General features: G+C 48.2%; 5 protein-coding genes across 5 annotated transcripts; 2 read left to right on the forward strand and 3 right to left on the reverse strand.

Moving 5' to 3' along the window:
* Positions 1–1,312: 1,312 nt before the first annotated feature.
* ALT_4871 (sugar phosphate isomerase/epimerase family protein) lies at positions 1,313–2,419 on the reverse strand (the record flags this gene model as incomplete). The annotated part of the gene is made up of 1 exon (XM_089599817.1): positions 1,313–2,419. One exon carries the CDS (start codon positions 2,417–2,419, stop codon positions 1,313–1,315), a length of 1,107 nt encoding a protein of 368 aa, XP_089455694.1.
* Positions 2,420–3,989: 1,570 nt separating this feature from the next.
* Positions 3,990–6,402, forward strand: ALT_4872 (non-ribosomal peptide synthetase; the record flags this gene model as incomplete). Its single annotated transcript, XM_089599818.1, has 2 exons — positions 3,990–4,443; positions 4,835–6,402. The coding sequence occupies 2 exons, from the start codon at positions 3,990–3,992 to the stop codon at positions 6,400–6,402; spliced, it is 2,022 nt and encodes a 673-aa protein (XP_089455695.1).
* Positions 6,403–7,316: 914 nt separating this feature from the next.
* On the reverse strand, positions 7,317–9,091 carry ALT_4873 (MFS transporter; the record flags this gene model as incomplete). Its single annotated transcript, XM_033562891.2, has 5 exons — positions 7,317–8,587; positions 8,650–8,709; positions 8,782–8,839; positions 8,912–8,932; positions 8,993–9,091. 5 exons carry the CDS (start codon positions 9,089–9,091, stop codon positions 7,317–7,319), a joined length of 1,509 nt encoding a protein of 502 aa, XP_033418782.2.
* A 3,432-nt stretch (positions 9,092–12,523) lies between these two features.
* Positions 12,524–13,402, forward strand: ALT_4874 (uncharacterized protein; the record flags this gene model as incomplete). The annotated part of the gene is made up of 3 exons (XM_089599819.1): positions 12,524–12,602; positions 12,659–12,919; positions 13,155–13,402. The coding sequence occupies 3 exons, from the start codon at positions 12,524–12,526 to the stop codon at positions 13,400–13,402; spliced, it is 588 nt and encodes a 195-aa protein (XP_089455696.1).
* A 155-nt stretch (positions 13,403–13,557) lies between these two features.
* On the reverse strand, positions 13,558–15,132 carry ALT_4875 (glycoside hydrolase family 76 protein; the record flags this gene model as incomplete). Its single annotated transcript, XM_033562892.2, has 4 exons — positions 13,558–14,136; positions 14,201–14,650; positions 14,703–14,950; positions 15,036–15,132. 4 exons carry the CDS (start codon positions 15,130–15,132, stop codon positions 13,558–13,560), a joined length of 1,374 nt encoding a protein of 457 aa, XP_033418783.2.
* Positions 15,133–23,487: the final 8,355 nt, after the last annotated feature.

Consider the following 23,487-nt stretch of genomic DNA (forward strand, 5'->3'; position numbering starts at 1 on the left):
ACCTAGTACATGCCCGGCCACGTCCTGTAAACTGTTTTCCTTGTACGAAGCACTATGCAAGGAGCTTCCCTCGAACTAGAATAATCTGAAAAGGCACATATAGTATGCTGACCTTGTGCATACGATATGACACTTATTTTGCATTCCTTAATGCTTATCTATTTTCCCGACTTTTCTCAGCTAACAGAGAGCGAGAGGAAAGTGGGTTGAATCTCGCAGAGTCCCTGAAGCCTTGCGCGGCTGAAGCTTTGGCTTACAATGGTGAAACGAGTCATACGAACTCACAATCTAATTTAGTATAATGATGCTCTCTAGGGCTGGCTGCGCTGACTAAGTAATAATTGGAGGCGCCTTGCGATGGAAATGTTGTCATAAGGAATATGGAGAAGAGTATTCACCCTAACCACTGCCTGTCCGACACGAATCCATTTTTGGTGCCTAAAACAACTCTGAACTTCTATGGCAGCTCTGCTTCTTGCAGGCTCAACTCCGGTCATAGCTACTACCAAACCATGTACACCAACAACTACCCAGCCGTAATAACTTTCAAAGAATTCCTCTGAATCTTGGGACGGCCCCTCTGACGTGTCCCTGAAGGGATTGGGAATATAAGGGCTCGTGGGTACTGTGAGTACAGGAAATTTGAGAAGTAGTTGCACACCAGTTTCCGATTCCATGATTATTACTAGTTGTGACACGATTGCTGGAAGAAGATAGTTGATGGCCCAAAAGTGGGTATTCTAACCATCTAGTCAAATCCTGGGGACGATCGAGCGTTGACTTGTTCAGCCCGACGAACACCGGTTTTGGATAGTTTTGATAATTGCTGTCTTTAATTCTCTAGAACCTGACAGCTTTACATTTTTGTGCCCCTTGGCAATGGGTTCATGATACAAGTAGAGGACATCCTGTTTAGCAAACGGGTGAGTATTCGAGTTTTATACCATCTGTTTTACTATAGAGGACAAAATCAACTCTTTGAATTTATTGAGGAGAGCCAGATAGGGCTTGTTAGTCATGAGCTTTTATTCCGCGACTTCTCCGTGCAGCAGCCTGGAGCACTACATGCGGCGGCAAGATTAGACTATCTTTACTGTGCTGAGGTTCTGATGAAACAACCACGGAGAGCATCCTGTAGATCCAGTTATGCTCCAATACCGAATTTTCGATATTTCACTGCCAGCTCTTGTCATGTTATCCCCAGGGATGAGGATAGCAAAAGGCCAGAAAATAATTGGTAAAGTTCAAGAATTTCAAGGATAATACCTACCAAATCCAGTTATGATATCTATAGTCATAGGCACCCCAAACCTCAGCATTCTCTGCATTTAGTTGCAGCGTCTGTTAGGCTTTCGTGCACTAGGCGCTTATCTTCACCCTCGGCAAGACTGAGGAAGGCCGCCACGTTTGACCACGACTGGGACGCTCGCTCCGCATGCATCTCGGGAGTATTGTAGTCGGGACCGGCCAGGGTCCTTGAAAAAATTTCGTACGCCATCCATCCGGACCAGCCCATCTTAACGACAGTTCGCAGCACATCTAATACTGGAAGGTAGCCCCCACGGTCCTTTTCACAGAGGAACAGTCGAGCGTTGCGAGACCAACTCATCCGAGACGGTTGCCCGGGCACATAAAAGGGGTGACCCGGCTTAAGGGCCTCGGCTAGCTGCTCTCCATCGGCCATTTGCACGACGAAAACCTTCTCCACATTCACTCTCGTTGCTAAGCGATCGAGAGATTGGCGCAGGTTGGCTTCAGCTTGTGGACCATTTCGGCCGCCCGCAACACCCGGGTCGGCGTACACCGCACCGGCGATATTAAATGTATCAATTGCCAATCCAAAATTGGGCAGGTCAACCCGTTGCACAATGTCCCAGGATGCCTCCCAGGTGTTGATGTAGGTGCCCCAGGCGAGGGCCTCATATGCAAACTTGACGGGCGGTAATCGAGCAGCACCGAGGGTAGCCAGCAGGCGCAGGTCACTAGCTATGATTTCGAAGTCCCCGACTATTGCAGAATAGCCATTAGTGGGATCAGTTGGAAGAAAGTTGGAAGCAATCAAGATGGTATCAGCTCCAACGATGGCTAGGATGTCCATCCACAGAGGGATGACCTCGTAGGCGATGCGGTCGCGCTCACGTCTATCAGCCAGGCCCTCGTAAAATCGAAGCGGCTGCAAGTTGAGAACGCGAATTTGCAATGAGTCACAGACTGCCCGGATCTCCCGCGCGGCCTCGAGAAGATCATCTCGCGTTGGCTGGGCTAACTTGGACTGGGAGCGTGCCAGCGCTTCGAGATCATCATAGAAAAGCTCAATCGCTTTGAAGTTGTACTGAGCGCATGCAGCAAGCTTTTGATGGATACCATAGCGTCCACTCTGCCCAAGGGATATGGTACTGATGGCTGGCTGACAAGTCATACTTACTCGGCCTTTTCCTGTATTTGCTCCTGTGTGTGTAGGTCTCGGAAACAGATATTAGACGAGGGTCTATGCCAAGGCTCGTTTCAGAGGAGACACTGTCGCAGAAGCGAAAGATCTGGGCTAGTACGATTATGCTGTGATGAATATTGCTTTGCTGCAGCCGTTGTGCAAGGAATTTACACTATATGAGATATTTAAAGGCTTAAAATCACGCCGACTTGTATCTACCCAATGTATCTAAGGGTTGTCTTCCATTCAGCGGATTGAGGGAGAGGAAGGGTTAATTGGTAATTTAAGTGTTGGGATAGTACCCTGCTTCCTGAGGAATGTGGAATTCACCTCTGGACCCAGCGAGCGATGGAAATCCGCATAAGGTTAAGCAACGGAATGGCCGAAGGGCTTTTCTTTCAAGACTATTTCGGAGAATTTGAATCCTTTATCTGGACACACCTATTCAACGTTTACAGAACGACGTATCCAGGTCTCAGACTCTCAAAGGTGGAGAGAAATATATTGATAATACTGACGTGCCGTCAATAGATCAGGTGAAAGCTGCGAAATTTTACTGGAAGTGATCATGAAGTCCTGTGTATTAGTCCCTAGACTTGTGCATTGCATGAGTGTATAAACAGCAACAAAACTGAATCAAGATTGATTGATTGGTAGCAAGGATGAGCCTCCCAAGTGGTGGCCTCCTGGCACACACGTGCTTTTTTGTTCTCAGTGGTCTCTGCAGCGGCATCTTCTTACAATAGGTTGCCTTGCAGAACTTATAGAGAGTTAAGAATTTTTATTACACTCACTACTGATTTAATGGCGACAAGTTTGAGGGTGCGAGTCCGGCGGGGTATAGTAAAGATGAGACAGGTTCATTTGAGACCTGTAAGTCATGCCTCACCGCTTCTATGCCTGTGCTAGCCTTCCCACAGAATATCGCAGCAGGAGACTGACCAACCATCGCACTGTCACTCTCACCTAGTTACAGCATATTCGAGGTTGGTTGGTTAGAAGGATGCGACACTTCACATGACCGGTCTGTTTATCTGACCCTGGTGACCGCCACATACCCTACATTCTCTTCATCGGAAACAGTAATCCGTTTTTCAAGACAGAACTGCAAGACTAGTTACATAAAACCGCGGAGGGTTCTTCTCGTGTACAAAAAAAACGAAATCAAGAATGGAGAGACGAGGAAAGGGGAAAAGGGAAAGGAAAGTCAAAAAAAAAAGAAAGGGGCAAAGAAAGAGCAGGGCTCGAGCGGATCGAAATAAGCAAGGGGGACTAAAAGCATGAGATATCTCAAGAACTAGATGAGCCCCGCGTATACAAGGGTATTGATCTGAATTTAGGTACTTCGATGACCTGGGAAGCTGGGATTCTAGATCCACGCCCGGATTGTAATTCGTAAAATGGAGTCTTAATGTAGCGTGATTTATGCAGAGATCGCATACTCTTATATGGCCAGTGTCGACCTCCCTTTTGTCCTAGTGATTTTGAATCCGGGCTCATTTCTGTGTTCAGCCACCATTGTTTTGTGTTTATCTCAATCTTGCCACACATTCGTATCATGGCGCCACTGTTGACCAATACACTAGATTGTGTGGACCTCTCGCTCTCCTATAGTGGAGATATGCTTCTCAGTGACTTTATTTCACAATATCAGGGCTGCCTCGGCCTTCAAGGGGCCTGTTCTCCTAACATCATAACGCTCCTTAATGTCAGTTGGATGGTCACCGTACGCTGCTTCTCTCCGGCCCCGGACATTTGCCTGGGTCTGCATTCGGAGCCCGGGCTCTACTTCATCACCAGATTGGCACATGGGGGAGACCATCATGTCTCCGCCGTCGGGCTCAACTGCGAAGTTCCCGTCAAAACTTTAGTGCGCGATATGGCCATTGTTCAGTTTAACGCGGCGCGAAAGATGCCGGCCGGCTACGATGCTTCTGACGAGAGTTCAGAGAAATTCCTCTCAACCACGATTTGCTATGCGAAAGAAATCTACGCCGCGATAGAGGGTCCTAGTAAGGGGAATCCAGACACAAGAGTATACATTCTTTGACCGTCACTCGCACACTGTGTGAATCGTTTTAGCTAACAGATCATAAATCCAACAGCGAATCAATTCCAGGCTCTTCCTGGATATCTTGCAAGCAGATGGTGAACTCCGAGCCAAGCTTACCTTCTCTGTCTCAGACACCTCTAGAGATTTTGCACTTAGCATGTTGCACACATTCAAAACAGCCATCCAGGCGGTCCTTTCGTATCCGTTTCGATCTCCAGCCGAGTTAGACCTTTGCTCAAAACACGATCGTCAATTGTTACAAAAGTACACTGAGAGAGTCTCTGCACCTTATGGAGTGTTGTTGCATGATATAGCCTTACGGCATGCACAGCTAACCCCTGACGCTCCAGCTGTTTGCTCATGGGATGGTGACCTGACCTATGCACAGCTGGATGATATGACCTCTCGGCTTGGGCAGTTTCTAGCCAGAATAGGTGTAGGCAGAGGCACATTTATAATCAGCTGTTTTGAGAAGTCTACATGGGCAATTGTTGCACGTCTGGCTATCATGAAAGCTGGGGCCGCATATATCTCCATCGACGCGACAGATCCGCCAACTTTCCTTGAGAACGTGATTCGCCGCGTGAATGCAAAAATAATGCTCGTTTCTTCAGCTTATCAGGCCAGATACACTCCTTTCATCTCGTCAGTCATCGCAATAACAGGGGAAATGGTTCGCGCACTTCCCTTGAGCACCGAGATCGTCTGCCCCCTAGTTAAGCCCAGTGATGCTTGTCTCATCCTCTTTACTTCTGGAAGTACAGGAGAGCCAAAAGGAATCATTCAGGAGCATCAAGCATATGCTACAGCAGTTCGAGATTATATTGCATTGCTTGGAATGGGTCAGCACAGCCGCGTGCTGCAATTTGATGATTATGCGTTTGATATTAGCAATAATGACTATTTGACCACCCTCACTGCTGGTGGATGCTGCTGCGTCCCTACACCACCCAAGGCAATATCTGCCCTCGTGGAGAATATCAACAGTCTTCAAGTCAACATGACCTTTCTGACCCCCACTGTCGCTGCTCAGTTTTCCCCTCAGGATGTGCCAACATTGCAAGTAGTCTGCATGGGTGGTGAGCCGATGTCAAATGAGCTTCTGATGAGGTGGGCCCCTCACGTGAGATTAGTGAACCAGTATGGGATGGGTGAAGCGGCCACTTTCTGCGCTTATAATGACCAAATCCAACTTGGGCAGAATGCTATTGTTGGACGCAGTGGGAGTGGGGCTATTTGGATAACAAATCCAGAATCCCCAGAGCTTCTTATGCCTGTGGGCGCTGTTGGGGAGATTTTGATTGAAGGGCCCCACCTGGCCCGAGGATACCTGGATGGTCTCTGCCAGAGGCCTGATGTAGGGTTCCTACCGGATGCACCAATCTGGTTCAAAGGTCTCCAACCATCCCGTGCAGCATCGAGGTTCTATCGCTCTGGGGACCTAGGGAGATATACCCATTCTGGCACCGTGGAACATTTAGGCAGGAAGGACACCCTCCTCAAAATTAATGGATGTCGCGTTGAATCCACTGAGGTTGAGTATATTCTCCATAGGTCGTTGGGCCCTGGGGATGCGGTCATTGTGGACGTCCTCGGTGCGGTCGATGATCCACAAGAGCCTTTTCTAGTCGCTTTTCTGTGTTTGGCTAACAGCAAGACTAATTTCCTTGACACTGCTTCTAATGACACTGTCAAGTTTCTCCCCGTCACCAGTGATCACCATTCAGCCCATCAGTTGGTGCAAGGTATGAGAGCTGACGTCATGGCTACCTTGCCTGTCCACATGATACCACAATGCTTTATTCTCATCAGCCATATCCCGAGGACAAAGTCGAATAAAACTGACCGTCGCAAATTGCACCATCTTGCGCAGAAGTGGTACTCATCCGGGGCTCTGACTGAGATTCGCTGCAATTAAGGGATTTTTGGATCACTATTGATTATAGATGGAATTATTCGCATACGTCAGTCTATTTATGTCTCTGAGTTATCGAATTCTAGGTTATGGACACTGCCTCGATCACTTCGGGGCAATGAGTGAAAATGAAATAATACAGAACTTGTCGAAAGCTGCTGGTTACGGCACTGCTAGGTCTCAGGAGGGGACTTTTAGGGGAGATTTTACGGCAGGACAGTGTCTATCAGTTACCATCAAGAACATGATTAAACTAGTGCAAAAGCAAAAAAGCGTCCACACTACGGTCTCTTCGCCCTAGACTCTTCTGTTTTACACAGTGATTAGAGATATCTCACCAGTTCTGTAGGCTCAGGTTCTAGGTCAGCAGTCAAGAGTGTTCTCAGGCAACGACTGCCAAATGAAGTTTCGCCGGAAGCTCAGAAATGGGAAATAAGCATGATCTTCAAACGTTCTAGATAAGATAGACCCCAAGTTCTCGAGTCGTTACTTACGTTTCTAAGATTCTTTCCTCTTTAGGCCCATCTCATACAGATGTCAGTACAAAGTCTGGTGTGGGCTGTATTCTGCCTTATTACCCGATATTTAGATCAACAAATGTTATGTTGGCACTATTTCTGCTTTTCACATGACACAAACATAGCATCTTTGTGTTAGCAGCATGTTAATCCTGAATTGTTCCGGTGGCTACTAGCTGACATGTTATAATAACTTCCAGTATGCGTGGAAGTAGTTCCGACTAGTATGCGCTACCTCATGAGAGTTGATGGCGGCTCAGGAATCCACCCCATGGTTTAACCACGATGCACGCTAAAGCACACCATGCAGACGAGCATGCTTGCTGTGGGCCTGTTGCGACGAGCATGTGTTGTTCAACACATAATCCTAGTCTGTGCTCCGCGTGTCTCAACAGCCTGTCAAGCTGCTTCGGCAGACCGACTCTCAGCATGCCGCTCTGTAGGCTTCCATATACGGCCGCCCAGTAAAAGCAAAACAGGAATAGACGACACGCCTGTTAGCAGACCTAAGACCCAAGCCATTGTGCCCCAGCCAGCTTTTTCTCGGATGAAGCCAGCCAGGAATGGACCCACTATAGAACCGGCTGCAAAAGCAGAGTTGAGGATACCATACGCAAGTGCCATTGCCCCTCCTTTACCGAAGGCACCTGGTAATTCTGCTTCCTTCTCCTGGACGATATATGAGACCTCAGCAAAGAGTGGTGGGATTAGGAAGGCTAGACAGAGTCCGGTCAGAGCCAGCAGCACACAAAGCACTATTTTTTGGTTCATAGAATTTGTAGTGACAAGTCGGAGAAGCACAAATAATGGAACCATGCTGAGCAGTGCTCCACCTGCTATAAAGCGCCGAGCTTGCGGAAACTTGTCGTTGATGTACCCACACATCGGATCTAGAAGATGAGGTACAGACACTGGAATGAATATCAGCCCTTGGGCTGTCTGTTTCCAGCTGAATGTATCATGAACAAAAAGAGGAAGTACGCTGTCAAGAGATGTCAATACAACTGACACAATAAAGTAACCCCACAGCGTGACGAGCATTCGATCTGACGCCAACAGGGCAGCAATAGCGTCCCAACGTCTCTTGTGGCGCATCCGCTGGTTTGCATCGCAGATTGTGTCATCTTGCGGTGTCAGGGTCAATGTTGTGTTATGTTCGCCGTGATGGTTACTATCACAGCTATTTCCTGGCAAAGGAGGCGACACACGCCCATCTGTAGCTTGCTTTTCCAATGAATTCCCCACTGGTTGTTCAGAAAATTCTCCAGTGTGAAGCCACTTCAGGGCGTCTTTCTTCTCAATCAAGATAAGCCGGAAGAAAATATCAAAGCCGATTAAACCAAATGCAAGACCGAAAACAGCATAGTAGCCTCCATTCTCATATAAAACACCACCAAGGAGGGGACCCGCCATGGTCCCAAGTATGCTGCCCATTGCTGCATATCCCATCGCCTCACCCAGAGCCTCTTTTTCTACCGTGTCGACTATTAGGGCTATTCCAACTGTCCAAACAACAGCTGCGGATATCCCTTGAAACAAGCGACCGGCGACCCAGAGGCCAATAGTAGTGCCTGCGCAGAGCAACGCCGTAGATGCACCTAGGGCGACCAGCCCTATCAGGAGAGGCCAGCGCCTAGATTCGATCCGATCTGCTAAGTAGCCAGAAATAGCTGGATTCAACGACCAGTGAGTAAGTTTGCCACGTTCGAGGATGAGGGATGGTCAAACTCACGAGAAGCTGCCAGCAGTGCCGCTCCGTACAAGGCTAATAAGATCGCGGTCCACGATTGCTCTGATATTAAAAGGTTAGAGCCGGAAAGATAGTAAACCCAAATATTAACGCGGCTCAAAAAGGATCGCATACCCTCATTTTCAGATAAACCAACTCTCTTATGCATCGCAGTAGGAGCCACAGGAACAATCTGTATCGTATTAACTTTGTGGCGCGAACGACTGCACAAGCAACAAACACCTAAGGCAAATGGTCAACTTACAAGCCCATATAGCAGGATATCCTGACATAACTGATTTTAGCATGGTCTCTTTAAAGCTTCCATCCGTTCCTGCAAACCTACAGTGAATGTTGCGAAAGAGACCACAAATATGACAAAGAGATTGGAACATCTGAGCTCGAGGAGAATCGGTCTCTTGTGTTCCTTCCCATGTTTTGACATCTTGCTGAGCACCTGTATTGGAAAGAGGGGTGCAAAATATCCCTTTGCCAACGGAATATAGTCTTGTGCACCTGCCAAACTCTGTAAAGAAAAGTAGAGCAAAAAGAGATCTCTCAGAGAATGTTGCTTGCTATATCGACCTGGCTTCCACAGGGCTGTGGCGGTGTGACGGTCAAGGAGCGGTCTTGCCCAGAACCCCCCTGTTTTCTGTTTCAGGAAGGCTAGTCATCAACACCGCGTCTGACTGATCTATTTGCTGCATTAGACCCAATAATGTTACAGAACGCTATGACTGCTTTGCCCCAACTACTACGCGTCGATGTTAGATACACGTCGATGGTAGATTGAAATAATTTGAGTTCCGATACCTCTTCGTCTTCCGTTCCGCGCTCGCTCATGTAGTGAATTGAAGGTCTGTCAGATAGACAATAGAACATCGTATAAGAAATTTGTTCCGTAGAGAAGAGATTAAGTATGATTACCTTCCTCTGGATCACAAAAGCTGAAGCACAGAGCAACACCCCTCCGCCACCACGAGATATTCCTATACGCCGCAGGTTGATGCGATTCCGGAATTAAGCACATTGTGCAATGTCCATAAGAAGCGAAGGCCCAGGGTATATGGTCAACATTGAACAACATGGAACGGCGTTGCTATACTTTTATGGCTGCTTAAAACGTAGCATCACAGTAATGATGAACACCAAGAAGAACAGAGCGGCTCTACCCTGATTCAAATCTTACTATCGTATTTCTAGCTGGGAAGCTGCACACTTGAAGCCACGGCTTGCACAAAATCAACTAGTTGACCAGACCATTCCAAATGACGACCATCAACAGAAAGCTTCAATCACGACTGAGGGTTGGCATTTCAACACCGTAACCCTTAACACTGTTATAAATACAACAGCAGTAAATTCGTGTTTACGGGCTTCCAGCTCCAAATTCTATTATGCTCGCTGTCGTTCCACGCAGCACTCTACTCACTGCATTGTTGGAAAAGACAGCCACTCAAAAAGCCCATTATTTAGGTAAATGGTCATTAGCATTGAATACAATTGGTTGAATTCCTAAGCATGCATCATATTTCGGCAGCATGAGCGCCCAAACATGAGCAAGAAGGTCAAAGCTCTCGTTCTTTCAGGTAAGAAATTTGCGTACGTCTAGCTCACAGTTCGTATAGCTTGCGCTAGACCAGATTAGTATTCTGCCTAGACCCAGGGAACTGCATCAGAATCACCTTTATGGGTTAACTTAGGGTTCATAAATTGACAAACCATTGCCGTCTTTTAGAGCCAATGCACCGGCACGCTAGACAGATTAGAGTAGATTAGGTCTGAATACATAGTGGACAGTAAAGCAGTTTATCAGACTTACGTACGACGCTGGTACCCGCGACAACTTGTTCTCAGTAGATGATGCATGTGTGATCCCGCCGGCAGTTGCGAGGAACTATTCCTTGCCTGCGGGCATATTTCATATTCCTTTATGGCGGCTCCCTACCGCTCCCTTCTCTGTCTATATCCTGTGTTTATCTCTCGCTGTCTGGAATGTATGGTATCGCGTAGCATAGACATATGGTAGTGAGCAGGGTCCCTAGCTTGAGGCCGAAAAAAAGGAAGGGTGTAAGTGCCTAATCTGTAATCCAGGTTTCAAATTTTCATTTCCTGCCAAAGTAAGTCAAGACCGCAGTGCCTCGAGAATCCAAATTCTCTCATTCGACGCAAGAGAACCCCCTTGCAACGCCATTGTCGGCCCCCCTTACGTCGAAGCTGACCAAATTTAGAACCATTTTCCGTGTTCACGCGGTGTGAACCTTCTCCGCCAGGCATGGCCCTGGCTTCCGGGCTCCAAAACGATTCGCTGGTTGCAGCCCAGATTGATCCACCATATGCGAGAGTCGTCCGGCTATAACTGCAGTGCTTTCACAAGCGTGGACTAGTGAGATGGGCCGGTATGAGTTGGGGAGCCATGGATCTCTATGACCTTCGGGAATGTGATAATCTTGGCAATCCTTCAGTCGAGAGGGACATAGCCCAGCTGGATTAATGATTCAAAGAAGCGTACCATTCGTTCTCTAACGCTGGGGCCCGATATCCTGCCAAACTCCCATGGTGAACCCGTCTTAGCCCGGGACCCTGCAGGATTTTGCTCCCATCATAGCGGTCTGGACCTCCTCTAGCGATCGGTCGTTGCTCACAGGTATCCACCCTTGATTGTTGTCCATTTCACTGCACCCCTCCAGCTGAATCACTGGAAAAGAAGGAAAGAACGAGGGCAGGAGCAGGCCCGCCGTTTCCGTATCCTTTCCACCATTTTCTCACTGGTCCACAAGGACGGGACTGCAGTGCCCACTCGCTCGCTTGCCATGGCCCATGGTATCCAGCTGCGAGTTCGGTGAGGGTCGGATTCGAATTGAGCGGTTCGTACCGTTCGGTTATGCAACTCTAGCTCCGCCTATCCAAGCACTCCCAAGCAGGCTCGCACTGGAGCGCCGGGCCCTGCTATATGGATCTAGCACACCATCTCTGCACACTAAAGCTAGCACTGGTGCGAGGCCCCCTGCCCTTGCATGTACAGCAGGTTTAGGCCACCCAAGCCTGCAAGTGAGCAGTCCAGTGGTGCTAATGCAACACCTTCTAGCAGCAGATCACTTCTGGCGCGCTGTCCGTTGGATGAAGAATTGGGGCCCCTACCAGGCCTATTATGCCTATACCCCCTGGGCCCCCACCCACTCTTTGGGACCCGAATACCGGCATGGTACCTACGGGGCCTAGGAGAAGGCCGACCTCCTTGCCTACTAATTCTTCCCGCTGCCCCTGCTGGCTAATGCCGCTAGTCTATTATCTGGATGATCTGTGGGGGTTCCAGCACCCTGAACTACCTGTTACTATACACACCATTAGAAGCTACAAAACAAGTTAAGTTAGCAAATAACAACGAGTATTAACACCAGGGAGCTAGAGATATGCCTACCATGGGCAGTACCTCCCTGGTGGGAGCCACCAGAGGTGGTGATTAAGGAGACAAAGAAGCAATCCATGGTCTACCATGATGTCTACTATATCGCATACCTAGACGTAATTGATGGGTCCGGCATGCACAGGTGGGTGGGCACCGCCGTAGTATGCCTGGATCCCTATCTACCTCTAATTTTACCTGGGGTTGGTCAGTTGGATCGTGAGCACACCGTGTGACCGTACCGGCGGCAAGATCTAGTGCCACATGACACCTGGATGGCAGTAGCGTCAGCGGCTCCCAGCCATTGGAAGCAGGTTGAGATATACTCTGATACTAAGGCGCGCTGCGCATATTGCATGCATGATGCACTGAAGTAGGCCTCCGGTCAGTATCTAGTTTAGGAGCTGGTGGACCTGCTTGACCAACTCAATCCGGTGCTCAATATCTCATTGCATTGGCTAGCGGCGCACCATGGGGTCGCTGGCGGCTGGCAATGAGCCCCCGGACCGCAAGCAGGCTGGCGCCTTGACGCTACGGCCACGGACGAGTGGTGTGGGCCACTGCCGCCGGTCATACTGCCGGATCACCCCATATGCGGTCCCCTAGATGCCTGGATCAAGCAGCGCACTAAAGAACAATGGGTGGAGACCTGGCGGCAGTCTCCGCATGGCGGACACCTCCGGGTCCTCCTCCCCGAGGTCACCAAGCATTCGATCACTATCTACGACAGCCTCACCCCCGTGGAACGCAGTGTTCCGGCCCAGATGCGCACCGGGAAGATTGGGCTGAATCACTACCTCTCAACCATTAACTGGGCCGACGAACTCCCTCTGCCTGTGTGGCCGGGCCCTAGGGACGTTCCACTATGTGCTATTCAGCTGCAACTGATACAAACGACCTTCAGTAGATAGTGTAGGCCAGCGCAGAAGGGAACCACTGAAACATTACAGAGGCCTTAACAGAGAAGTAGTATGTTAGTGGTCCAGTGGACCGCGCGGCTCATGTTGAGCAGCAGCCAGCTGATGTATCTGGCAGAGGCTACCCAGCTGGCATGGCTTAAGTCGAGCGCCCCAGCAGCGTGTGGCTACTGACAGCCCAGCAGATAATAGCTGGCAACCCGCAATCATACACTACTACATACTACTTGTTACTCCCACTGGCACAGTGTTGCCACCTGCAGCCCCGACCCGCGCACCTGCATGGTATCGGCATGCTGTTTGGGGCCCCCCTGAGGCCCTGAAGCAGCCCTGTCCGGTGGTGGCGCCCCAAAATCCCTCGCAGGCCTGGGATCTTGCGGCATCCGAATGCGTCAGCGGCTATCCAGTGGAATTGGCTCGTACGGGCAGATAGGCAGGCGGAAGGGCATTTACAGGAGAAGCAAGGTAGCACTCACTGATTTCGGCCCCGGCCGACATGGATCTGCGGGGGCGGTATGGCCTAGCCTAGGGGCCTGAGATATATAGATATATGTACACTGACGGCGCCAGTCTGCAAAGATGGTCTTGTCACGTCTTGACTAACCACCAAACCGACCCCCCGGCGGTAACCATAATGATCACAGTGAGAATCCATGCCCCTGCGCGATCGGCTGCGCCAATGGGGGGGAGCGTATCCAAGGTCGTCTCCTCCTCATGGGTCGCAATAATCTGATCCTCCTTGCCGTCCGGGTTCGTGTCAATGGTCTTCGGTGCGGTCGACTTGAAGTACATCAGATTAGCTGTGATACCGCCCAGGGCCGCCATCTGCGACTCCAGTCCGGGCGTGAAGCCATCCCATGTGGACTGCCACCAACGAATGCCGCAGGTGTTACCAGGCTGCTTAGAGCACTGCTTAGAGATGGCGAGAGCAGATCCCTGCAGGACTGGGTAGATCCGGGTCGCAGTTGAGGGAACGAGGATAGCGGTATGCGCCAGCCACATGGCCGTGTATCCTTTAAAGCCTATCTGATTGCGATCACAGGTCATGATGGGCTCACAGGCAACCTCAGACAGGATGTTGCCACCGTTGTCATTGGGGCAGAAGGTCCCAAGAAGGGAGTTCAACAGCCCGTTCACTCTCTCCAGCCACTGTTCATTCCCGTTGGTCTTTTTATCACCATATGTAATCAGCGAGCTGGTTAGGTAAGTCACTAGACACAGGATCACTTACATAGTTATACATGAATGAGGCCCCTGACAAATAGGTGCCGTAATTATATGACCATTGAGTATTTCCCGCATCCTTGCAGTTGGCTTCAATGGAGGTTGAGTCAGCAATATACCAGCGATTAGTCTGTAAGAGTGGCGTGCTGGCCGACCAGTCCCAGATCTTTTCAGCCCATTGTGCATAAGTACTGTTCATAGTGAAGCGTGCGAGCCGGGCCGACAGTTCAAAAAGTCCGCCATTAGATATAGCGTTCTTCATTGTGTAACCCGGCAGATAGAGTGGGATCTGCCATCGCATGCCGCCATCACAATCTGTGGTGTCCCATCGGGCAACCTGCATGTTGAAGACAGCCCGCGCTAGGGAGGTCCAGGTGGGTTTCCCTGGGATCTCTGGGAGCCCAGTCTCTGAAGCAGTGATGGAGGCAAGACCCCAGAACATCTGATCATCATTACCCTGCGAGAGGTTAACATGGATATGAAAAAGCGGGACAGATCGATCCCCCTACCAGCCAGTGACTGTAATTTTGCGAGAAGAAGTCATAATTCTCACCCGACTGGAACATCAGGTCATGTGATACGATGGGATTATAGGTGTCATCGCTGGAGGCATGCCAGTACTGGATGAGCGTCATGAACATGGCACCCGCCACGTACCAGGTGCCTGTCAGCTTGCCCGGGATGCCTTCAGTCTGGTTCTTGTCGTAGAACTCCATCATGGGCGCCGCGACCATTTTGGCGGCCGACTTGAGGGTGTCTGATTAACATCGCATGTGTCACAAGTGTACACCTCATATAAACCCTCAGGAGGTCTCAAAGATGAGGCTTTGCGGAATACATACCGACATCATTCGCCTGGATCCCAAGATCTGCGAGAGCCACCTGCTCATAGAGGAGCAGAGTCGTGGCCCCGCAACGGTACAAACTCCGCAGGCGCATCCCAGAAAGTGTTGGTCGACTGGAGAGGGGAGAACAGTGTGAGGCGGCTGAGAGAATGGGCCAGGTCAAAATTGGAATAGAACAAATTCGAACTTTACTGAAAACTCATGTCGAGTGAAAGGCGCAACCTTGGAGGCCTGCGCAATTCGGTGGTTTATCATGTTGAGTTGATAAGTTGGCTGAGGCAGAACAAATGCAGGGCTGCGCCAGGCTTATTTGAGCTTTCTCAAATTAAGGAGTAGAGACTACAGATTGACCTGCCCAACCATTGATTGCTGCCTGGAACGACCATCGTGGCTGTACGCTGCCAAGAACCAGGATGTACTCTGTAGTGTAGTTTTGAGAGAAGGACTACTGTGGGCCAGGTATGTTAAAATCAAATCTGCGAGAGTATACTAGTGTATTACCCGATCAGGTTAGTATCTGAATTCAGTGAATTTGGGGCGACAACTGTACCCGTAGATTCAGTATAAGTTAGCTCGGTTGGCGCAGCGCAAGAGCCAATGAGGCTATCAGGCACATATGTATTGACCTTTGTTTACCTATTAGTCTGGTTCGTGGCCGTGCTTGACATCGATGTTGATACTGAAGCCGAATTCATTCAAAAGCTAGACACACCCTTATACATATTTTCCTTATGAACGGTAATAGCATATGTGAATGAAGGAACTGCAACAGACTCTTCAATTTATTTCCTGAATTACAGCAGATGCCTATTTCCTATGAACAAATACCCTCCCTTTCAGAGACTCAACTACTTTTTCCCAGGATGACCAACAGGTTTCCTAAAGACCAGCTGTGCCTTAAAACTGCAGTATGAAAGGGATTTTCTATTGCTCAGAAACAGGGACATCAAGCATTGGTCTATAATGTTGTAGATTGCAGCCCAGCCCCTTTGAAGAGCGTCCAGAATAGAGTGTTGTTAGTGACTCTGACAGGTTGCACGCTGAAACTTGCAGGCAAACTGATGCATTCCATTGGTATGTTCCTCGAGCGTGAATAGAAATTTGCATAGATTCATAGCGACCACTACATACTGTTTGTAAAGTAATCACGTGAAGAATTAGATTTAAGCGCCAGTCAAAGAACTTTTCAATGATATTTGCCTGCTTGGACATTTGGATTAAAATGGCAGTCACAGGGTCCTCAGTCAACCAATGATATCGCATTGCGAGTGCCTTGGGCAATTTGCTTGTCTCAGGATATTGAATGTAACGTCGTGCGCTGACGTTCCAAGCCTTAGACAATTGACCTGAATCTGACCATACTAGCTTCACTGCAGTGATACTAACTCAGAGATCACGCTTGTGGATTTACTTGTAATCCAAATGAGTGCTATAGACTAAATATCGCGAATCTAGAGGGACAACAGACCAGTATGGAGTCAGGTGGAGGGCTGTAGCCCTCGGCTGTTCTCACTATGATGGTCTAAGCAAGACACAGGGTATTTTCTAGCAAAATAAGCACTAAAATACATTCATTGGATTGGCTTGCAGTGTGCTTTTCTCAGCTGACAGGCTTGGGTTTGGAACCAGGCATTGACATCCAGCACTTGTGACAGCAATACTCAGTACGAGCCTGTACACCCTCGATCAATGAGACCAACGCGATGATCAGCTCTACCGGCCTGCTAAATTCACCTAGATATCAGACACCTCGCTTAACGGTCACACCCCAAGGCGAAAAAGTCGATTAATCGGTGCGTTTAGCACAAAAGGAAGCCAAGCGCTATCTCCAACGGCAGGGGCCGACTCCAGCGAGGTTCGGGTTTCGGCACCATCAGACAGACCATCAGTATTAACACTAAACATGGACTAATTGTTGACTTCCAAATCGCCGTCTTGAAACGGAAATCCCCCAATGTAGCGGTGCGATTTGCCGCTGATCCCGAGAGGTGGTGATTGTGAGGCTGGGAGCCCTGTTAATCCACGTTTTCTCACTAAATCATACAGCACATTATTGGCCCTGCATGGCGGTGGAAGGATAATGCTGCCTAGAGTGATAAAAACATGTGTACTTCGCCAAGGGCACCGGTGTTTCAAAATGGAATTAGCCCCCAATAATAGATAAACCGCAAGAGTATTGTGGGGTTATTGTGATTTCAATGGGTGAGCTCGCGCGATGGGATAATTGCTCATCTTCCAGCTCTTTCTCACGTGCCATTGATCACTTCGTAGCATATGGACTCTCCTTGTCTGCCCTGGTCGACTTCGCTTTCATCAATCCTGGTAGCTCGTTTCCATAGATAGTTCGGCAGTCTCGGCCATCTAAGATAACAAAGCATCCATCGCTTCCACCTTCATATCACTTCCAAATCGAAGCTTCAGTTGCGACGTAGGTGTTATCCAACCGACAAGTCAACCTGCTAGCACTTTGATTTCGATATTTTAATCGATGTAGTCTCAACGCGGTCTGAGAAGAGAGCTATAATATTGTCAAATGCAGGTTTCTTCATCCATAAGGACCATGTTGACTCTGTAGTAATATATAACGTATTTCCCAACCGAGCCGGACACCCGACCGAGCCGGACACCCCCCTCATCTAAATCCAACGCGTTCGAATTCGAAGCCATCCAAATCAACCAAAACAATATATTTTCATTAGATCTAGCTAGTACGGCGTGTAGGGCATCTAGTTCTAGTATGCCCTATAATAAAGCAATTAGAACACCTCAGTGGCGCGCGTTTTGGGGGTTCTAAAGGTAAAGGCGCAGAACCAGCGGATAGCCCTCCAACCTCATTATCTTGCTCATTTCTTGCCTGGATGAGATCCCTAGCTTCCTGTATGCAGAATCCTTCATTAGGAGTCATCTAGCATCTAGATCGCTTTGATTTCTGCTTCTCTTTCTCATTAGCTGCGCGTAGCTCATGATTTTCCTTTGCTAGAAGGGCTGCGCTATACATTACCATCTCACAGCCCTTAATAAGTTGCTGTATAGCTATTTGCGAAGGGCTTTGAGATCACTGATTTAGAAGCTTCTTGACTAAGGATGCTTGCTTTTATAATTGCTGAAGTGTATAAGGTGTTCCAAGCCATGATGAACTAGTTAATTAACTTCCACGGCTTGGAGGGGGGGTAGGGGTTGATACACAGATATTCAGCTTCTCAAGTACCCTCTCTAGCTTTAAAGGGTGGATTCCAGCTGCCGCAAAGCCATTCTGAATATTTAGAGGTGTAAAGACCTCTAGATGAGCTACTGGATATGCTTTAAGGAAGTCAAACTTATCAATATAGTTGTATCCTAAGCACATCCTTTGCTCAACAAGGCTTCCGTAAGCACGCTTTAACGGGCCAAAACAACCAACATCTAGTGGTTATAGAAGATGAGAAGAATGAGGAGGCATACAGATAGCAATAATATCATTATCCTTGCAGGCTTTATCAAAACCAGGTGTTAGATGGCTTCCATGGCCATCTAAGATAAGTAGACAATATCGTCCAACCGTACGGCTAGTTGTTGCAGGGATAAAGACCTTTTAAAGCCACCAAAGGCCTATCTCATCTATTATCCATCCATTTTGACTGACTTCAATTCTCCAATCAGGTGGTAGAGCATGATCTTGATACCATCCTTCAATATAAACCTTCCCCTTGAAGATTATACAAGAAGGAAGCACCCAGCCAGTTATATTAACACATTCAATTGTTGTAACCCATTCCCAATTGCCTAGCTGAATGAGATAAGGCTTCCCTAGTATATTAGCTCTTATAACTACCTTAGTAGTTGCAATCAAGCCCATAGCAAAGCCAGTTTCATTAAAATTGTAGATATCTTCATAGGAGATGCCATATTCCATTTAGATCTGTTGTAGGCGGCTAAACCACTCCTTGATAATCTTTGGATCCTCGCATTGAGCTCAGCTATAGTTATACCATCAAGAATATCGTGTTTTGATCTCTTCACGTCATTTAGTAAAGGCTGATACCCAGTTCTTGCCAATAGGTTTAAATCCATGGGGTTTCTCTGCCTGGAGAAGGATATTCGCCATTTCTTATACATGAGATGGCCTAGGGGGCACTCCACGCAGATCCATAGATAGTATCCATTCTATCAAGGATTCTTCCTGTGTAGGTGATAGCCTATGGCTATTGGCGCGTTTTTCAGTTCAATATTGGCATCCATTCAGCCTGTCATAGAGGGTAGATTTAGGCACGTCAAAGATCTCTGCAGCACAGCAAATACTTGAAATTTCATTCTTTTTCAAAGCAGATATTACTAATAGAATCCTTCCCTCTTGATCCACCAAATTTTGAGAGGTTTGACGCGATTTTGGTGGCATGGTAGCTGTTTGGATGGCTTCGAATTCGAACGCGTTGGATTTAGATGAGGGGGGTGTCCGGCTCGGTCGGGTGTCCGGCTCGGTTGGGAAATACGTTACTTTAGGTGCCACATCTTCATGATGCTGACGGCATTGACTGGGTGCAGTACGACGGCTGCATATTTAGCGGTCATAGGTTGAACTACACGCCCAATGAAAATGCTGCCTTCTGAACTCATTCGGTTTAGAGCCAAGTACTCATTCCTGGGACTGCTGTACAGTAAGTCTAGCTGGTTGATGCAGGTCAACCATCTACGGATACCCCAAGACTTACGTCCTGAGGCGAAGGAGCGTATCAGTAACAATTCTGGGTTAAGAAGATGACATAAACGGTACCATATATTTACATTGTTTACCTGAGACTCACTGTTGGGTACCGCAAGGCAAGTCCAAAAAGAGAGCATTTTCATGGCTGAGCCATTTGGCATCATCGTTGGCGCTCTTGGCTTCGAATGAGTAATGACTGCTGTGGACCATTGCTGACTGTCACTCCGCATGTTTATCTGCATTCATGCGACTGTGAGTGTTCCAAAATCGAAAAAGCATGGACGACTAAAAGGTCTCTGCTACGAGCTTCAGCCGCTTTCTGCGGTCGGTGAATTCTTGAGCCACTAGTTCCCTGATCGCTGAATGATGATGTCTAGCGGCAACTTTTTGTGCCCCTGACCCGTGGTAGTATCTTGGGGACCTGATCAACATCTTGACACTGCTTGGGCCGTACCCTCCACGGACCTCCTTCGAAGTGGTCACAATTCTGCACTATCGCTGCGTCGGCCGCACGCACCGATTCCAGTCATCCACCAGCGAGTCGGAGACTGGGTAGAGAGGATGATCCATCCTCGCCGTCTGCAATTTGGCAAGTAAGAGAGGTCTAATAAACCAAGCGATTCATAGACAAACACGGACGTTCCAAAATCAATACCAGCTCCTCGGTTATCAAGCTTCTTCCCTTTCCTCTTGAACGCTGCTTAACAACGACGAAAGAGTATGTCTCCGCCTGATCCATTCCCTTCCAAATCACAATGTCCTCATCCGACACCTTCTCCTCCCTGCTCTTCACCAGAAGTGTCTGCCATCTTGACAGACACGTTCGATTGGCTCCATTTTCCAACAAAACTCGGACCATCTCTGCAGGTCTTCGCCTCATTGCATGGATCAATGGCGGCAGGCTACACACTCTGTTCCAACGACCATGTCTTGCCACAAAAGTGGCATTGATATCAGCCCCATATTCCACAAGAGATCTCGTCGTTTCAAGATCCCCTTTGAGGATAGCCCTCTGCAGTGGTGTCCCTGACACTCTTAGTCTCCCTTCAGTAAATGTGTGATTTGGATCAACTCCGTACTCCAGAAGTAGCCGAACAACCTGCGGCCTTGTTGTAGCATTGCACTCAAGGATGGCTGTCATCAGCAGCCCCTTGAAAGAAACCCTCCCTATGCATGTGGATATCAAAACCTCCCAGCTCCAAAAAATGACGAGCAACATCTGGTAGACCATACTGGATCGCCACTGTGACTCCTTCAAACAGGAGTAATTCCATTCTCCTCTCTCGCGGATATTGCTTTTCAATGAACTGGATCATTTTCATATTGCCTTCTCTTACAACAGTTCTCATCGCTTTGTGCAGGTCATTTGACAAACCAAGATGATGTATCAAGGCCTTTATAACCTCTTTCCTACCGTACTGAGCAGCAAAATGTAGGGGCAACACTCCCCATCGGTAACTCCATTGATGTAATGGGAGGCGACCTTGCTTCAGCACACTGTCCAAATCTGTGGCACCCCCACGCTTAATCGCACTGCAGACAATCGCAATACTCATGTCCTCATACGGGGTATGGAGCTTGGCGTACATGTTTTCCTTATGTCGTTTTACCCATAAGTTGTAGCGATACGTGAGGAGCATCCAAGAGTGTAGGTTCCGCGCCTCCCACCCCCACCACGGGACCGCCTCAAGGATTTTGTCGATGTATCCTTCTCTCTCTGCATCAATGTTGGGCACATTAGCATGCGAACCAAGAACCTCGTGTACGAAGTACGAAAATAGGCATGGGGTTTTGGCGTGTTACTTGATCTTTTGCCGGAGACATGTGCCTCTGATGCTCGCTGGGAACGTGGCCCATCTTCGTAACTGTTTACCAAGGAAAGCGGTTCTGATTCTGAGAGTTAAAATCTCATCGGCAAATTCCTCTAGGAGAATGAGTTAGTTCTCCCCATTTTTTTGTCCTTTTTTCTTTTCCTTCCCCCCCTATATCGGATGGAGTGGGGGTTTTATGTACTGTTCACTAATCTTGCCTGAAACAATTCTGACAGCGAGAGGACGCAGGCAGCCTCTTTGAGGATTTGCAGGAGGATTCGCAGGAGGATTTCTGAAGGGATTGTCATTTTCACTGTATGTTATAAACTGGGTCGAATATGGAAGAATATGAAGAGGTAAGAATTGTGGGAGTGAGAATAATTAGTAGAAGGGACTGAATAAGTTGTTCGCAGGCAAACAACAGCTGCAAGGAATCAGCTCAAGGTCTAGCCCGCTAGCATATGACAATGTGAAACTTTCATGAGCAGTGTCATTGGAAGTGAGAAGGGAATGTCGAGATCCCAGAAGATGAGAGTTGATGCTATGTAGCTAGATAGCACAGCGTGCCCTACTTTCAATTGGAAGTGGCAGCGTGCGAGTGCCTTAGGAGCAGCAGCAGCGATCGGATCCTGCTTCCATTCCCTGGCGGCCCGATATGACTGTTGAGCCCCCTGGGGGTTTTATCCCAGAGAGGGCGGTATTCAGTCACTCCGTCTGCTGTCATCGGGCCCTCTCTGTGCGTGCGTGCTTCAGATGTGTCAGCGATATCTCTGGTTGTGCTCCTCACATGGGCTTTGTAGCAGCTAGTTTTGCTGCTTGGTCTGCTTGCTCATTGCCTTCAATACCCTTATGACCAGGTACCCATTGAATTGCAGCCGTTCTACCTCACTGGTTCAGTTGCCGGGCGGCCTCGTGTGCTTGTTGCGCTAGAGCTTAAACTGGCCCAGGGCTGACATGTTCTAGCCCAGGCTGCCCAGCTATTGCTGCCTGGGAGCCTAAGAGCACCATTTTAAGTCCACTAGTCTAATCCATTAGTTACTCTCTGTTTGGCGCGGCGAACCTGTACATAGCAGAACTGTAGGGTCACGTGAGTAGCATGTGACCCACACCGATATCATCAATCTCGCACCTCAGTAATTAGTTCAACTACGAAGGCATTGCTACTACCACGCTATCTACCACTCGATAGAGAGCACTCCCTTAGGTGCTCCCACACGCTCTTACCATTAAGAGTATATACCTAATAGGTCTTGCTTCTATCTCTACTATTATTATTCTTAATTTCTTATATTACCTTAGATTATCCTTAATCCTATTTAGATTATCACCTTGCCTTACTACATATACCTTATTACCTACTTAGTATGCTATATTAGGTACCTGGTCAGTTGACCTCAGGTAAGTATAGGATATAGCCCAGAAGATTATATCACCCAGTTCCTAAAGTAGTTGACTAGCAGAGAACAGCAGAGACAGATCCCAGGGTGTGACAACAACACAATGTGTGCTCCACGATGATTGGCAAGAGGGACAAGAGGGATGCATGTCTGTCAATAGCTCCCCTATTTTTCAAACAAAGGAAGAGCCTACAAAGGCCTGCTGGGTGATTGCATCATTTGGTTGAAGTAGACGCTGGAGGCCTATAATACACCCATCTCTCTCGAATCGCTTCACATTTGAATACTAATGCTCACTTTTTAATCAGACAAGGCATATCTCTTAACTCATCATCTCAGAACTACCCCCTTCTTGAGAGAAAGAGGTACATGCATGCAGATGAGTGCTAACAAGGATAAGATGAGGGGTAAAACATTTAAACAATGTTGTGTAATCTGAATACCACATCATTGAGTAGTAATCCCAGAAGTAGAGCAGTGATTAGTTCTTCAAGAGTTCCATGGAAATACGAGGAATACCTTACAAGTTACTTTATTATGTGCAGCTCGTACTTGTAGTA

Source organism: Aspergillus lentulus, assembly GCF_001445615.1.
Source record: "Aspergillus lentulus DNA, contig: Alt09, strain: IFM 54703, whole genome shotgun sequence".
Taxonomy (NCBI): Eukaryota; Fungi; Ascomycota; class Eurotiomycetes; order Eurotiales; family Aspergillaceae; genus Aspergillus; species Aspergillus lentulus.